Source organism: Neopsephotus bourkii, unplaced genomic scaffold (genome assembly GCF_033783945.1).
Source record: "Neopsephotus bourkii isolate Nb327-2 ecotype Australia unplaced genomic scaffold, CSIRO-AGI_Nbou_v1 NB_1139, whole genome shotgun sequence".
In the NCBI taxonomy this organism is placed as follows: Eukaryota; Metazoa; Chordata; class Aves; order Psittaciformes; family Psittacidae; genus Neopsephotus; species Neopsephotus bourkii.
In genome coordinates, this window is record NW_026901625.1 from 493,813 (window position 1) to 510,078 (window position 16,266).

The 16,266-nt window shown below is 51.8% G+C and overlaps 1 protein-coding gene across 21 annotated transcripts in view; it reads left to right on the plus strand.

Annotated features, from left to right (window-relative positions):
* Positions 1-15,966, plus strand: part of NFASC (neurofascin) — a 77,438-nt gene extending 61,472 nt beyond the window's left edge. For 9 of the 21 annotated variants that reach the window (XM_061362794.1, XM_061362803.1, XM_061362799.1 and 6 more), the window contains 6 exons: positions 789-1,013; positions 3,063-3,179; positions 4,970-5,125; positions 9,605-9,736; positions 10,269-10,338; positions 15,595-15,966. In XM_061362794.1, coding sequence (XP_061218778.1) covers positions 789-1,013; positions 3,063-3,179; positions 4,970-5,125; positions 9,605-9,736; positions 10,269-10,338; positions 15,595-15,826 — 932 coding nt within the window. In that variant the 3' untranslated portion in view covers positions 15,827-15,966. Of the gene's footprint in view, positions 1-788; positions 1,014-3,062; positions 3,180-4,969; positions 5,126-9,604; positions 9,737-10,268; positions 10,339-15,594 lie in introns of those variants that run through there. The other 12 variants (XM_061362805.1, XM_061362806.1, XM_061362815.1 and 9 more) reach the window with 3 other exon arrangements.
* Positions 15,967-16,266: the final 300 nt, after the last annotated feature.

The window sequence follows — 16,266 nt, forward strand, 5'->3', positions numbered from 1 at the left end:
GTTGCTCAGACTTTCCCCTTGGACAGTTTGGGGTGCATCAATCCCTTTATCCTAATTCAAATGGAAATCGTGAGGGGTGGGGATGGCAAAGCACCATCCATCACTCACCAAGGAGCAAAAATCCACCTCAATGCTCCAACTGCTCCATCACAGACTGCAGGATGAGAGGAGCCAGGAAGGGAATGGCTGACAAGCTGCAGGCTGAACTGGCAGCTCAGAAAGAGGCTGGAGGTGTAGTCCAGAGGCTGTTGAATTAATGGGATTGTGACGGGCCTGGCCCACAACAAAAGGGATTATTATGTTTTCTTAAGAGATAAATCCTATTTCTTATTGCAGGGAGCTCAGGGTGCTCTCAGCAGCAGCTCTGTGCTGGGGGATGATGGAGCAAGGACAGCCTGTGCTGTGCCTGCCCCAGACATCCTTCACACCCCTCCTTCCGTCCCTCCACTCTATTTAAGACCAGGGTATTGGGGAGCACTGGCAGCAGAGCAAAGGCAGAAGAGAAGCAGGTCCTTCAGCCCTGGGAAAGGGGTCAAGCAGAGGGTGCACAGGGGCAGCCCCTCTTTGCCCCAGCATCATTCCCTGCCTGTGGCCGGCTCCGCATGGGGTTGGGGATGGGACAAGGGGGTCAGCCTCGTGTTTCCCGGTGCTGTTGCTGCCTCCCACCCCTGTCCCTGCCCTGTGCTGCTCTGCTCCCCTCGCGTGCTGCATGTCCAGCCTTGGGGATGGCGAGTGCAAGCCCTGAGGTGCCATCACCTCTCTAAAAAGCCAGTGTTTCCCTCTCCCAGCTGCAACTGGGGTGCCTCCAACTACAGTCGGTCTAACCAGTACTACAACCACCCCAACTACTACCACTACTACCGACACTACTACCACCACTACCGACACAACTACCACCACCACCACCGACACAACTACCACCACCACCACCACCACTACAGCCGCCACCATCGCCGCAAGCACTACAGCACCTACAGAGAGGGCTCCGGCAGCCACCACAAAGCAGGAGTTGGGTACTGCGCTTTCCTTTTCCTCTAACCCCTCTAACCCTACTGGGACCTTCCCTGCATCCTGCCCAGGGCCAGGGTTAATAATGGGCACAGGGGAAAGTTAAGGCATTCCACACTCCGGGAATGGCTCGGTGTGGAGATGGAGCTGGCACAGGCTTGGGAATTCAGGTGCACAAGTGGCTCCTGGCAATCTGGGGGTCTCTGTGCCACCCTCCTGGTCTAGTCTCGGGGTTAACACAGCTCTCCCTGGGGTGCCGTGGTGCTGAATGAGCATCAGTGCTTGGGAAGGAGGTGTAAGACCCTACAAAATTTCTCTAAAGTATTATCTCATGTCTTTCTGCCATTAAAAGGGGGTTCTGTTACTATTATAGAAGATGTCACTTCAAATTTAGCCCACCAACTGTTAGCTAAGAGACCTGTCATCACTTATATGAGTCTTTTGGTTTATGCTCCTGCTCTTTGTGATGGAACCTAACCATAGCCCACGGGAGAGCTGGGGAAGTCTTAAGTTCCTGCACGCAGGTGTGCGCCAGGTCAAGAGAAACTCCTCGTGCAATCAGCTAGGGATGGGGTGCTCAAACTCTGCTTTGGTGAAAGCATATCCCGCATGCTCTGTGTTTTACTGATAGATGCAGAGAGCTGTATCTCACTGAGCCTTGGTTTGAAAACATGGCTATAATGCAATCTACACTTGCTAAGTAATTATGGGCAGTTATACTCAGAAATAACTCAAGCTAGCAGGAAAAGGGGAATGAAGTCGAAAGAATACAGCTGCATGGCTGGACAGGATACACTCAGGTGCAAAAGAGAGAGCAGCAATAATGAGCATCAAAGTTGGCACCCATTTAACTCAGGAATTGGATTATTCAAGCAGTTCAGCCCCCTTTCTTTACATTCTTGCATAAGATTAGCTCAGGACGGTTAAAACCCCACCAAAACCATGTGCTGAGAGGTCCTGCCTCCATCAGAGGCACATTGCCTGCTCTGGGCTCATTCCGGTGCAGCCCCAGCCCAAGAAACGTGAATTTGGCACCTCCCCAGCCAGTGAAACCATTCCCTGGGCGCCGAACCACAACCAAACCACCTTAAAAAGTGGTGGCAGACAGACAGAGGAGCTTCAGCCTAGAGAGGAGGTCCTGGTGACTGCTCCCACAACATAGTCGCTATGCAGTGAGTACGTGGGGAAGCATTGCTCACTGGAAACGGGCAAGCCAGTGGTGAGGTGCACGCTGCTGCAGAGCAGGGAGAGCACAAGATGAACTGCAAGAGGAGCCACCCGTGTCCCCAACCACCCTGGGGACACAGGGGAAGAGGCTGAGCTGTAATGCGGGCAGACAGGGCAAGCGTGTGGCAGCACAGGTTGTGCTTGCAAGAGGGATTCTAGGTCAAGTTCCCAAGCTAGGATGCCCTAAAAGCCACAGCACCGGGGACTGCAGTTACTGACCCATGTTTTGTCAACCCAAAACCTCAGGTGCACCCTGAAGTAAATAAGACCAGCAATAAAAGCAAGGTGTGACTTACCTGATGCCACTCACACACACACTAAACCGGCGCATTAGCTCTAGTGACTAGAAACGAAGTTCATCCGCTCTCCAAAGCAACGTCGACAATCCTTAACTTCAAAATCAGAAACGAGTGACTTCATTGCCCCACTGGCTGTCTCTAGACCCAGTAACACGACAATGTTCTCTCCCAGTCTTCCCTCCTCCGTCGTGGCAGGGAGTCCGTGTGCACTCATGCACGTGTCCGTTTGGACATGAGTTTAGTCAAGAGATTTCCCTGCAGACCGAAATCCTCAGGGATGTGCCACAGAAGCCTCCAGACTCCAACGATGAGCTGAGGGCAGCTGGAATTAAACACCAACACACAGTGAGCTTCTGCTACAGAACCTCCCCCAAAGGTTTGAAGTGAGGGATCTTGGAAAGAACAATTATACCCTTAGGCACTTAACTTGTAGGTTAAGACCAAAGCATTAACATCAGGCATGGTTCTGTAAGGGTCTCATTCATGTATAATCCAAAATACTAACTCCTCTTCTAACCTGTCCACCAGCCACCAATGGATCGTCCATATGGGACATAAGAGCTATGGCTAATAGTAACTGGGCAAACATCACCTGGAGCCACAATTACTCTGCAGGAACTGACTTTGTGGTTAAGTATATCACCAGTAAGCATCAGATCGCGTGGGGACTCTACAGGGTGGCGACGCCAGTAGAGATCCTGCCAGCTCCCGTGGTTGAGGGTGTGGAATGATGCTCTGTGCCCATGCAGAGGATGGAAAGGGAAAGGCAGGTCATGGTTTTGGCTGTTGAGAGGGCACCAGAGCTATTCCCCCTCCTTGCACTGACTGCCGCAAGATAGGGCCGTATGTGGTCCCACCTTAAAGAGCCTGAAAACATAAATATATATAAGTATGAAAGAAGACAAACCTTTAAACAAGTGAGATTATCTAAATTGGAGAGCAGTTTGCAATGGCTTTGAAAATGGGCTTCTTGAACCTGGAGTTGGCAGAATCCTCTCTGATCCCAAACCTCCCGTCGTATCGGATATCATTGTCTCTTAACATTGTAAGGCTACATCCTTAGTGTGGAAACTCAAAGCTGGTATCTCTGCTTTTAGTACTTGCTTAGAAAGATGTTTACATGTTGTTGGTTGGTTGTTGGGGGTTGTTTTTATAGATAGGCAGTTACGACTACTGCTTATCTCTGACTTTATTTCCCAGCCATTTCAGCCCTCACATTATTTAGTAGACCAGTCTTAAATCAGCATTTATGAACCAAGTAGGTGCAATCATTGAGAGCAAACCACTTCTGGCCATTTACAAGATCACTTAAAGATGACCTTGATTTCTCCTTGAAAGAGTTCCTAGCACATAGCCAGTGCCTGGCCTTGCTCTGCAGCCTGCAGGGCTTTGGTAGCAGCACAGGCTGGGTAATGCTCAGCCTTCCCAAATTCAGGATCCACATCAGCTTCCCAAGCCCTAAATGCCAAGTATCCAAGCTCCCAAAGCACCCACTGCCAGCGCTCGGTCTTCCCCATCACTGGGAAGCACAAAACAGGGGCAATGCCTTCCCAGAGCTGGGTCTGGGATCAGGATCGGCTACAGCAGCAGTGGATTAGGATACCCTTATCAGGATCTGGATGACAGGGAGGAAATCCAGGACATTCCACCCCTTTCTAGTGTCACTTGAAGCAGGCAGCACTTTTTCTGCTCCAAAGCCTCCCTTCTCCTTGCCCACAGCACGGGAGGTGCGCACCTCCAGAGCCACAGACCAAAACCCCACTTCCAGCTCACTTACAATTCACTGGATTAATGCTCAGCATTAAACTCATCAGCAAATGATTCCTGACACAGTACAAAGAGCAGCTCATCCCCGGATAGAGCCTGGGAGCAACCACCCCATGAGCTGAAGGGCTCAGCTCCTCTCGCCCCCAAAAGTAACAGCCTGCTAGCAGGGGTGAGCAGTCCCACAGCATGGCTAGCCCAATCTCTAGCACATTCAAAGCCTCCTTAAGGTCCCAGCAAAACCAGTGCCCAGGTCCCACTCCCAAAAGCACAAGAACTGGCTCCTTTACTGAGTCCTGCAGCATCTCCATCCAGCTGAGCAGGCAAAGGCCATATTTTGAGATAAATTCCCAACTATTCAGACCTGAGGCTGGGCAGATAAAGGCTCCATCAGGGCTTAAAAGTAGGGAGAGACCTGGGTAGCTGCCGGTCTGCCTTCCTAGTACGGCAAGCAGGGATGCAGCAAAACCCACTCCGTATTCCTGCCTCACTGAGCTCCTTCTCTTCTCAGTGAGTAACGATCACAAAGCCGTTAACAGCTCCTTGCCCACCCAGCTGGGTTATTGCTGCTCAGTGGCCAGGGACAGGGTAATGCATTGCCTGCAGTGTCAACACGGGGATCTCTCCGCGCCTCCTGCGGCTGGGTTTGATGTGCGGTTTCTGTTTCTCAGGTAACAACACAGAGAAATCTATCCCTGTTAAAGCTCAGACCCCTTCCTCTGTGCAGCTGGCGAATCTGACGCCGGGAATGATGTACAAGCTGTGGGTGTTCCCCATATGGTCTAGCCCCAGCGAGCACTCGTACATAACCTTTACCACCAGCTCAGGTGAGACGGGCTTCAGCGCTTCCGAGGCATGTCACATCCATCACCACCGTCATTCGCGTGGTGGCGGGAGGTGGTTTGACCATGACTGCATGGAACAGCCCCCATCCAACCCCAGCGGCCCCCTCCCCATCTCTGCCTTTATGGAAGAGCCACCCCAGCATCACCAGGAGGTTGCTCTGCGTTGCACGGAGGTGGAGAGCCCCAGGAGGGGATGGGGATCCCTTTGAAGGAGGGGGAGAACTCCTGTTGCCAGCGGCTCTGCTTGAAGCCCTGCCACTGCGTCTCCACTTCCACACACGCGTTGCTACCCATGGTGATGGTGGTGCTTTGACCCTGGAGAACGTGCACGTGGCTGGCCCAGGTTATGGCAGAGGGGCAGGAGGGGAGAGCCTGGCGATGGGACAGAGGCGAGGGGCAGGACCGGGAGGGAGAACAGCGTGTTCGCAGACCGCCTCAGTCCTAGTCACGGGTAACTTGGGTTTCCCATCCTCCAGGTACCTTTCCTCTGGCAACTTCACATTTAATTGCAGAAGCAATTTCCAGGTTTAGCACCTGAGTGATTTTTACAGCTTTCTACTGATGGGCTTCGCACCCTGCCCACCGAATGCCTGAGAAACCCCCTTATTGCCTTCCACGGGTTCTGTATTGAGCTTTATGCATTTATAAACCTTCACCGTTCACACTCGATGAGTTTCAGTAAATCAAAACTTCCCCTGTGTTCACCCGAGGCTTTGCTGTAGGAATCTGTGCACAACGTCCTCCCAAAGCTGCGAAACCAAGCAGCGAGCGCCACTGAGCAGCCCACACTGAGACAGGAGGCAGAGGGAGGCTGCGATTTCCAAAGACCTGCAATTATCGTGCTCACGTCCAGCCGTGTAATGGGAAGCTCAAGCACTGATTAAGCCTCTCTGCTGAGAAGTGCAAAAGGGAAACGCCATGCACAGCAAGGGAGTGCTGGAGGGGCAGCAGCTCCCTTCACATTCCCGATGCACATCTTATTTGGTGTCCAAAACTTTGGCAAGCCGTAGCACTGCTGATTAATTCCCTGATGTGCTAAGATGATGCAGGGACAGATGGCAACTGCTGGTGTTTCTGCATGGCTAATGCTGCCCAACCCTCAGAAACAACCTGCAAGTGCTGACCTTGGCTCTGTCCTGCCCCTGAGGTCTAATGTGACCATTCCAAACACACTCAGAGCTGATTTGCAACTCAGCCTCTCTTCAAAACATCCCCAATTTGGTTTCTTGCTCCTGGACCCTCGCCTGCCTCAAATCGCCACCGGCTCCAGAGCCCCCATTCATACCATGCAACGTGTGTTCCTGGATGAGTATTTCCCAACCTGGACCCGCCTTTTGTCTTTTCTCCCCTGCTTTTCACCCACTTTGGGATGTGGGAGGTAGAGGGCAGAGGCCCTGCACAACAGACAGGAAGGGCAGGGAATCATCAGACAGAGAGGGGGGAAGCAATAGCCTTGGCTGATGGATGCTGGCAGTCTTGGCATATCTATTTTCTGTAATTGAGGGGTTCCTGCAGATATTATCATTGAGACTAAAGGATGGGGCCACTTTCATCCCTGTGATAGAGGCAGATGGGTGACCTGAGCCCTATCACGGTGGGATGCAGAGCTCCCCCATCCCTGCATGCATAAACGTTGCAGATCCATTTTGCTGCTGGCTGGATCCTGCTGACACAAGCGTGTGGTCCCTGCTGACACCCATAACCCATCAGGAATGCTTCTGACAAAGCAGCAGCAGCGTTCGGGGTTTGTGCATTTGGGTTCATGTTTTGCAAACAGATTTGCCAAATGGTCCTGCAGGTTGAGGGCAGGTAAGGAAATCCACCTGCACTGTGGCTGCAGGGCACTGCCCTAGGACTCTGCTTCTGACTGAGAGCTCAGGAACCGGGGCTCCTTCCATCAGGAAGGGACACATCAGAACTACAACCATAGAGTTCTACCATTTAATCCCAGCCTGGTTTGGGTTGAAGGGACCTTAAGGCTCCTCCAGCTCCAACCCCTGCCACAGGCAGGGACCCCTTCCACTGGAGCAGCTTGCTCCAAGCCCCTGTGTCCAACCTGGCCTTGAATACTTCAAGGAAGAACTTCTTCCTGTTATCCAACCTGAAACTCCCCTCTTGTCAGTTTAAAGCCATTCCTATCCCTACAGCACCTTGTAAAAACATAGCTTAATACAAAGAGATCTGTATTTAAAGAAGAACTAAAACTCCCCCGCGTGTACAGACACGGGGAAGGGGAGCGTGTGAGGCTTCACACACTTAATGGTCTGCTTGACAAAGGGAGACAAAACCGCTCAGCTCTGTTGGTGGAAGACTCAGGTTTGCTGTAGGCACACACACAGTGACTGTGAGGTACCGTGTCTTCTGCCACAGCATTCTAGCTCATTATAAATAAAGCCGCTGCGTTGCATTCCCAATCAATCCCTGTTGGATCACGCAGCTGCTTTCCACTGTTTCCCCTTGACGCTGGCCTTGTGCGAAAGCAAATCCAACACCCTCTGACAGCCGCAGATTTAATCTCCCTTTCTAACGCTGCAATGACAGTCACTCGTTTACTCTAAGTACACGATTGCTGGCACTATCAGCTTGTCGTCATGTGTTGCTTTTCTGGGAAGGATGGCAGTTATCCCCCCCCTTGGTGCTAGGCAGTGCCATGATCCTATTGCAGGATCCCCTCAGTACCCAAACCCCTCCCTCCCTGCAAAACCCAAGCTGCAGGGAGGCACAAACCCACTTCTCTGAGGGCCCCCTTATTCCTCCTTAGCAGGGGTTTCTGTAGGAACCCCATCCCACCAGGAGCACCAATACAATCGGTTTCCATTTCAAAGCTTCCCAGTAAAGCTTTCCTTCCCCTTCTCTCCCCAAGCACTCAGCTAATTGAATCCAGTTCTCAGCTCTGCTGCTCTAATCTCATTGTCTCCATTACAAGTGCATCTTTGAGGACCTCATAGCTCAGGTTGTACTGAAGGTACATATTAAATGTGGCAGCATTAGAGGGAAGGGAAGCAGGAGAGAGCCAAGGCAATGGGAGGCAGGAGCTCGGTGCTGCTCACAGTGTTCAGGACCTGAGATCATTCCTTTAGCAAACAGAACTCTTTCTGCTCATTCTCCTCTTCCATCTGATTTTCCTTGTCACAGTCTGGCTGCAATTACCTGCTTAGATTTCATCCTAAGGAAAGCACCTCTTCTCTTGGATTCAATCTGCATGGAACAAGTACATGCTCAGAGCCACGAGATGGTGTGGGTTAGGAACTGAACCGATTCAATCCGGTTTCAAAGCTGTTGTCTCTTACAAGAACCTTTCATTCAGAATAGGTTCAATGTTTGCTTTGGAAGCACCATCCTGGGTTTTGTCACACGGGCACCAAAGAGGATGCTTGCTGCATCAGCCTGGCCCGTTTCAGGCAAAACCCTGCTAAATCCCAACTCAGTCCCATCCAGCTCGGCTCTCCCATGCCCCTGCCAGGAACACCCATCTCTGTTTGCACTGCAGCCTGGTTAAATTTAGCCCCCCCGCTGCGCTGAAGGTTATTTTCTCCTCTGCTCTGTCTTGCTGAATAAGAAGTGCATGTCAATGAGAGCCAGAACATGGCAGCTTGCTGCTATTTATAGGACACAGATTTGTCTTTGTGACCGTGTACGGGAGCTGCAATCAAGAAGTCAGAGTACGTGAGGGAGGACACGGGCGTTAGGAGCCACAGGGGTGGTTGGGGCACAGGACACCTCCTTGCTTGGTATGAACCATATTAGCATTGAATAGCCTCATGCTAGGAGCAGTGCTATAGAGCTTGCCCAAGGAGAGCAGACCTCTCAGTGTGCCCAGAACACCTCTCATTACCCAGGACCCAGCTGACAGTCCTCAATGAGCTGTTCCCACCCTGTCCCAACTCGTCCTTTGGCCAAGTCTTGGTGGGCTTCCCCAGTCCCCTCTTTCCCCCCCACTGGAGACCCCCAACAGCAGCAGGACCCCTGTGGGGTGGCAGCAGAGCCTCTGTAATCCCTGTACAGGCAAGAATCCCAGTTGTTCCCAGCCCTCTGGACCCAGGGGTGCTCCTCAGCCCCACTGGACACCAGGCATGGATCTGCTCAGCACATCTCTTTTAGACCTTGGTACTTCCCGGGCAGTTTTCAGACACAGCAAATGAAAGATCAGATCTGTTACCCAGCTTCTTCTGCCATTATTTGCAATGTCCCTTTCTCTCTGGTCTGTGCTAGGTTTTACTTTATGTTGTGACCCTTTGTAGCTCCTGCTAAAACCTTGAGTTGACCTAATGCCACAAAAGGAAACAAAAAGCCAGATCCCTGTGCCACAGCCTCAGATAACCTGGTCAATACACGCAGACACACACCAATGCAGGCCTACAGACAATGTCTAAACCAGTGGACTGTGTCTGACGATCCCCTCTGTGCTTCTGGCCCATCCCCTACGGGTTTGGTTATTTTCCCTTTCCATTTTCCCCCCAGCTTACACCAAGAACCAGGTGGACATCGCCACGCAGGGCTGGTTCATCGGGCTGATGTGCGCCATCGCTCTCCTGGTCCTTATCCTGCTGATCGTCTGCTTCATTAAAAGGAGCAGAGGTGGGAAATACCCAGGTAAGAGCCTTGCATGGCAATCCTTTGTGCTCATGGTTTAAACATCTCCAGGCTTCTGGGGGCTAATCAGATTGGCTCGCTCTTGGATGGATGCTTGTGATTACGAGGGCTTTGCTTTCTCTGTAGTGGGAACTCTTATTAGTGGGAAGCATTGCAGTTCATTAAGGCTCTGGTTCAGTTCTGTGGAGCTGGATCCTCCGGTGATGCTCAACTCAGCCTCTAACTCTGCAAATTCTCTTGTCCTCATCTAGAAAAGGACCTTTTCAGGCCAAAACCTCATTAAAGTTTTGCAAAGTAAAGATAAGGCTTAAGGGAATTCACATCCTCACTCGCTATCTGAGCCCTGGGGCCACTACACAGCAACACCCCTTGCAAGCCCTTCCTGGCGCTGGGGTTTTACCAGGCAATGAAAAGCTGTACCTCACCCTTCAGGTTTCTCACAGCCTCAACACCAGCTGCTGTTACACCCCATAAAGCTTTTACCTCCTGTACAGCTCTTTAACGTGAACATTGCTCATGTGCTTCTTTCCAGTACGAGACAATAAAGACGAGCATCTCAATCCTGAAGACAAGAATGTAGAAGACGGGTCGTTCGACTACAGGTATGCTCCCATTGGCATGTGTCCCCCCGGCTCCCCATCAGCCCCACTCCCAGCCATCACAGCCCTCACCTCCTCCTGCCTCCTTCCCTCTGCAAGCCCTCTACCAAAGGCAACATCTCCTTGCCTAAATCCCTGGAAGAGGAACCAGGCTGTGAGGATGCTGCAGGGGTCTCCTCCTTTCCCTACGGCAGCCTGGGAGGACCAGTCCAGGCAGGGAGCTGGGGCTCTGGCAGCAGGTACCTGGGGCACAGCTCAGTGTCACCCCTAACACACACAAAACACATCAACTCTGCAGCAGCCTGGGGATATTCCAGGTCTATCACCCTGTAGCTCAGCCTCTCTCCCAATTATAAGAGAGTATCCAGAGAGAAAAGCTATGTTTGGATCAGCAGATGAGCCCTAAAAGCATTCAGAGCACTGATTCGGGGACCTGCCTGCATGGAGCCAATGCTCTTCTGTCAGGTCCCAAGGCAAACCCCAGCCCTGCAAGGCTCTGCTGAAACCACTTCAGTTTCACCCAAAGCAGCAGCAGTGCCCATTTCTGCTCCAGGAAAGCTCCCTGGCTACATCAGGAAGGGACAAGGCTCTCCCAAGCCTGCTCCCGTGCAATGCAGCACTCGCAGCCCCGCTGCTGGGGGTGGCTGCCCCAACGAGCAGGTAATGTGTCAGATCCCATTGGCTTGCCCACACTTGATAGAAGAGGGGGTGTACTGCTTACACCCAGCTTGCCCTTTGAGCCCTGAACTGGGCTTGGCTTTCCTTTAAATAACTAAAATGCCCCTTTCCACGTGAGCTGGATGATCCAGAGCCCTTTCAGGCAGCAGGAATTTCTCTCCTGCCTTCAAAACAGGGGTTAATTAAAGCCTGTGTCATTACTGATACCTCTAGCGTTACAAATGGAGGTAGCAAAGATGGAAAGAGCTTATTTACAATTCAGCGAGGGATGTAGCAAGACACTCGTGTTCCACCGAAGGCTTTAGAGGAAGCAAAAGGAAGGCATCTGCCTGCACGCAGCACATAAGTGGAGGTGGGAGAGCTGCAGCCCTCAGAACAAGCACACTGATGTCGTTAGGAGCACGGTAACTCCATTGCAGTAGCAACGATTTTCCTACAAAGGATGTTGGAGCCCAAAGCTCCCCAGCCTGCTGCTGGCACGAGGCAGAGGACAAACGCACCCCAGCAGGAACCAGAATAAGTTCATAGGATCCCAGCCTGGTTTGAGTTGGAAGGGGCCTTAAAGCTCATTCAGCTCCAACCCCTGCCCTGGGCAGGGACCCCTTCCACTGGAGCAGCTTGCTCCAAGCCCCTGTGTCCAACCTGGCCTTGAGCACTGCCAGGGATGGGGCAGCCACAGCTTCCCTGGGCAGCTGAGTCCCCTTAATGCTCTGAGCCATGGCAGAGATGCTCTCGGTGCCCAGATGTGGGGATGGGGTAAACGCCACGTAGCAAACCTGGAAGCTCTCCTCACCCAGGAGGGGCTTGCACCCAACCCTGTGGGCTCAGCCCCATCCCCTGCACCTCAGACAAGGTCTCGGTAGCCGAGCTCCTGGCCGTACCCACTGGTTTCAGACCTGCTGCTCCAGAGCCCGCTGGGGTGGCTGCAGGCCAGACCTCCTCACTGCACCCCTCCCAAGGCAATTGCATCATGGGGACCACTTGCCTTGCACAGGATTAAAACCAAGCTCTTGGCATGGCTGCCAGCACTGAGGCAGTCCCAGTGCTGCATTTACTGCCCAGGCACCATCCAAGGTCACTGCCCTCCAGGCAGTGGGAAGGAACAGGGTAAATCCCCCATCCCAGCACACAGCAGCTTCTGCTTGGCTGAAGCTCAAGCTTCCATTGACAGCCCCGTTCCCAAAGTTTGCAAGCTGAAGGCAGAGGTCAGTAGAAGGGCAATAAGAAAGCTCCAAGATGCTCCTGCAGTTCCAATCACGCCATCCCATAGATGTCAAGCAAGAACAACCAAAACCAATCCCCAACCACCCTCGAGCTTTGCCCCATCCTCAGGAACAACGGGTTTCATGGGAGAAGTAACGAGAGGCAGAAAGGAAGGTGAACCTGAAGGACTGAGATGGAACCCTGTTGGCTGATTAAGATTCAACCTGATTGTGACGTCAGGCTCAAGGAGGGTAGCAATTAGTATTTCAAGCAAGGACAGGGATTGAGCTGACATGAATTCTTCATTGGTTTCCCTCCCCACCTCCACATAGCATGTCTGATACGCTCTCATCATATCTCACATCCTTAATGCCCCGTGCATGCAACTTTCAAATCTCTGCAGCCTATAATTAAGAGATACTGTCACATCTTCCTGTTCCACTAACAGAATAATGGTTTTCCTGAGCAGAGGCTAAGCTGAGAAGCTTGTTTGCAAAGCAGGAAACCATTATCCTTGGCCAATGTTCTGTGCCAGTGACTGTGCCTCATTATACCAAATGTTTAAGCTGCTCATGGGGGAGTCAGTTGGAAACCCTGGCCAATGGGAAGGGAAACTTGAGTGGGCTCCAGTTGAGATGCAGGATAACCCATGGCACAGGTTACATGGTGGAGGCAGTGCCAGCTTGTCCCGAATGGACCATCTCAGCAGGCATTGAGACAGGAGGACATGGAGCCAGCCATGTGAGCAGAGGTCTGGTGAAGCAGCCAGGGGAGGTGGAGGTTGTCAGTAGATAACATGAGACTCGTGCATGGCGACAGCAAGGAAACCCAGCACAAGACTGGAGGGGAAACTGAGCAACCCCCTCACTTGGCCCTTGTCCCGCTGCACATCCTGGTCCCCAGCCACTTGCTAATGGACTTCAACCACAAGCCCTTTGTGAAGAGCCCACCTGCACCACCCACTGCTGCTCTGCATGAGCTTGCCAGGGGAAGCCTCTGAGGCTCAATTAAACCGGCTCCATTTGGTATAACGAGGCAATCAGCTCCATGAGGAATGCAGACGGTTTGGTTTGTAGCACTGCCCCTGTAAATGCAGACCTCATCATATCTCTCTCTGATCAGGCTCTTTCTGCTTCTCTCTGTTTTATTCCCATTCTTTCTTCTCCTTTTCACCTGGTCTATCCACATGGACCATGAAGGTCTCTTGAAAGGTAGGACCACGTGCTGCCAGAAGTCCGGCACATTTAGCTTTTTCTTTATATTCCTTCCTTCGAGCTATTTATTTCTTTAGAGCTGAAACTATTACCTCCCCCTCCCTATTCCCACGTACCTGCCTCCACCTAACACACTGAACAAGATCCCTCCAACTCCTGCTGGCATCGGAGGGTACCCCCACGTCCAGTGATGCGCCTCTAGCTTGGGATATGCTGGGCATCCCCAGCCACATGCTCGAGTAGCTCATCCCTCCTGGTGGAGCTGGACCTGGAGATGATGCCCTTGCTGCACTCACCCTGATGCCAGACACCCAGAGGATGGTGGCAAGGGACACAAGCCAAAAGCCTTTCTATGCGAAACAACCTGCCCGCTCTTGGTCTCAGCCCAGGCTCAAGCCTCCCCCCCTCCTCAATGATTTATGCAGCTCAGGACAATGTTTCCCACATGGTTTTCATCTGGGTGCTCTGGTTCCCTAACACACACATCAGCCACTTACCCCCCCCCCCCGAATCTTAACAGGGTTATAATGCATCAAGCTGCTGATGCCTCTCTGCTTCACCCTCCTAATGCACTAACAGGATAAACACTAACAGAGAGAGGTAAACCCAAGGGTATGTGCAAGAAAGGCACAAGCGAACCCCCCCTTAGGGAAAATCTGGCTCTAGATTCAGCTGTAACCAAAGCCCAAACCTTGGGGAAGGTTTGCAACTGAAGGGAGCTGGGGTTTGCCACTCTCTACTTGGCATTTATTAAGCTTCCTAACAGGCAGCCCTGCTTGCAGGCTGAATTCTCTTCCTCCTCACCCCCGTAAAAGAAGCTGCTTTCCAAGCTAACAAGTTATGTTTTATTGTGATGCCAAGTTAACACAAGGCCTCAAATATTGGGTTTTGTGATATTGCTTTAATGCACAAAGTGCTGATAGAAGGATATCCAGGAGAAAGCTGCGTGTTCTGCTGTGGGATACCAAATTCCTCCCCCACTGTACAGAGCTGATGCCATTAATTAAATGGCATGAGAGAGACTTAATGCCTTCCCCAGCTAAAGAGGGGTTTGCTCCCTGGCCCAAGCAAAGTGCTTCTCTGTGGGAAGCAAACACCTTTGTGTGGGCACCGACTACCAAAGGCTGCAATCAAAGCCCTGCACTTGCACTGGGTTTAAGGGAAATGAAGGAACAGAGTTGAGAGTCATGCTGGGGAGGCCAGAACTAAACCAACCCCAACAGGGAGTCAGGGGTGGAGGCTGGAGGACAAATAGAAGGCACATGTGTGATACCCTGAGGAATAACACACGATTTGCATGCTGGCCCCAAGATCAAAGATGAAGTAAGGACGAGTTGATATGAAAATTACCTTTTATATATAGCAACCCACTCTCATCCTCCACACAACGTTATCTGGATTGATGAGATACCAGCCTTTGCCCTCCAGAGAGAAAACAGCTTTGCCCTGTTTCTTTGGTAAAAGGGTTTATTTAAAGGGTTGGGGATTATTTCTGTGGGTCAGACTATTTATTTTACAGTGACCTGGCTTAATCTTTTGAGTGAAAAAGAGAAAAGGAGAAAGAACTGAGCAAACAAGCTTTAGATGCTCAGAAATAAGCTTGGAAAGGTAAATTCCCATGAGTTTTGGAAGCTGCACAGAACTTGGCATCCTATACATGCCCCCTCCCAGTGCTTTGAGAGCACTCCCCATTGCATGTAGCTATCTCAACAGCCAAGTGGGGGGGTTATGCAAGGAAACCTGGAAGCAAACCTCATTAAACCAGGTTCCACCAAGGGCAGCTAAAATGCTAACAGAAAGAAAGAATGTAAGCACTGACAAGGGAAGGATATTTAGAACATGCATCCAGTTGGACTGATCTAAGCGTTGTATGTAATAGAGGATAAAACCCCACAACTGCTTGCCATAAACTAAACCCACGAAGGTTGGGCTTGCAGAAACACCCACCACAGCACTCCTCCTTCGTGGAGGATGCCTCCCAGCCTTCGCACACGGGTCAGACACACCATGACTCTGCTGTCTGCACCCAGAGCATCCCACACGCGGGGGCTCTGCTCCATGTATGCGCACACTGGATCTGTCTTTTGAATATCCAGACCTTGGCTGAAGGTTCTTAGCCCTGTTCTCAACCCTTAACGGTGTCTGTCTGTCTTCTGCTACCCAGCGATGAAGACAACAAGCCCCTGCCCAACAGCCAGACCTCCCTGGACGGCACGATAAAGCAGCAGGAGAGTGACGATAGCTTGGTGGACTATGGAGAGGGGGGAGAAGGGCAGTTTAATGAGGACGGCTCCTTTATCGGCCAGTACACGGTGAAGAAGGACAAAGAGGAGACCGAAGGCAACGAGAGCTCGGAAGCCACCTCCCCAGTCAATGCTATTTACTCGTTGGCATAGCGCAATGCACTGAACCCACAAAGAGCTGGAGGTGTTCGTAGTGGATGGGGGTTAACCAACAGCCGCCGCCGCCGCCAACAGCAACGTGTGAATGAAGCAACCAACAATGATAAGAAAAAACACAACAAAAAAATAGAAAACCAATTTAAACCCCAAGCAAAAGGCAGCCCAGGGGCTGCCGATGCCATCTTCTCCTTAGCAAACACGCAAAGAGCAAGGACTCCCGGGGCACGGATGGGCTGGAGCTGTAGCTGGAAGCTGGGCTGAGCCACAGGGGCTGGAGGAGCGGGATGCTCGAGCTGCACCCCAGCTTCAGGGCTGGTCCCAGTACCCCGAGCCAGCCTGGTGAGGGACATGGGGTGGTCTCAGCTGCCCCCCCCCCAAGGCCCCTTTGGTTCTTTTTGGGAGGGAGTTAACAATTCTTCTTTTTAATCTTTACA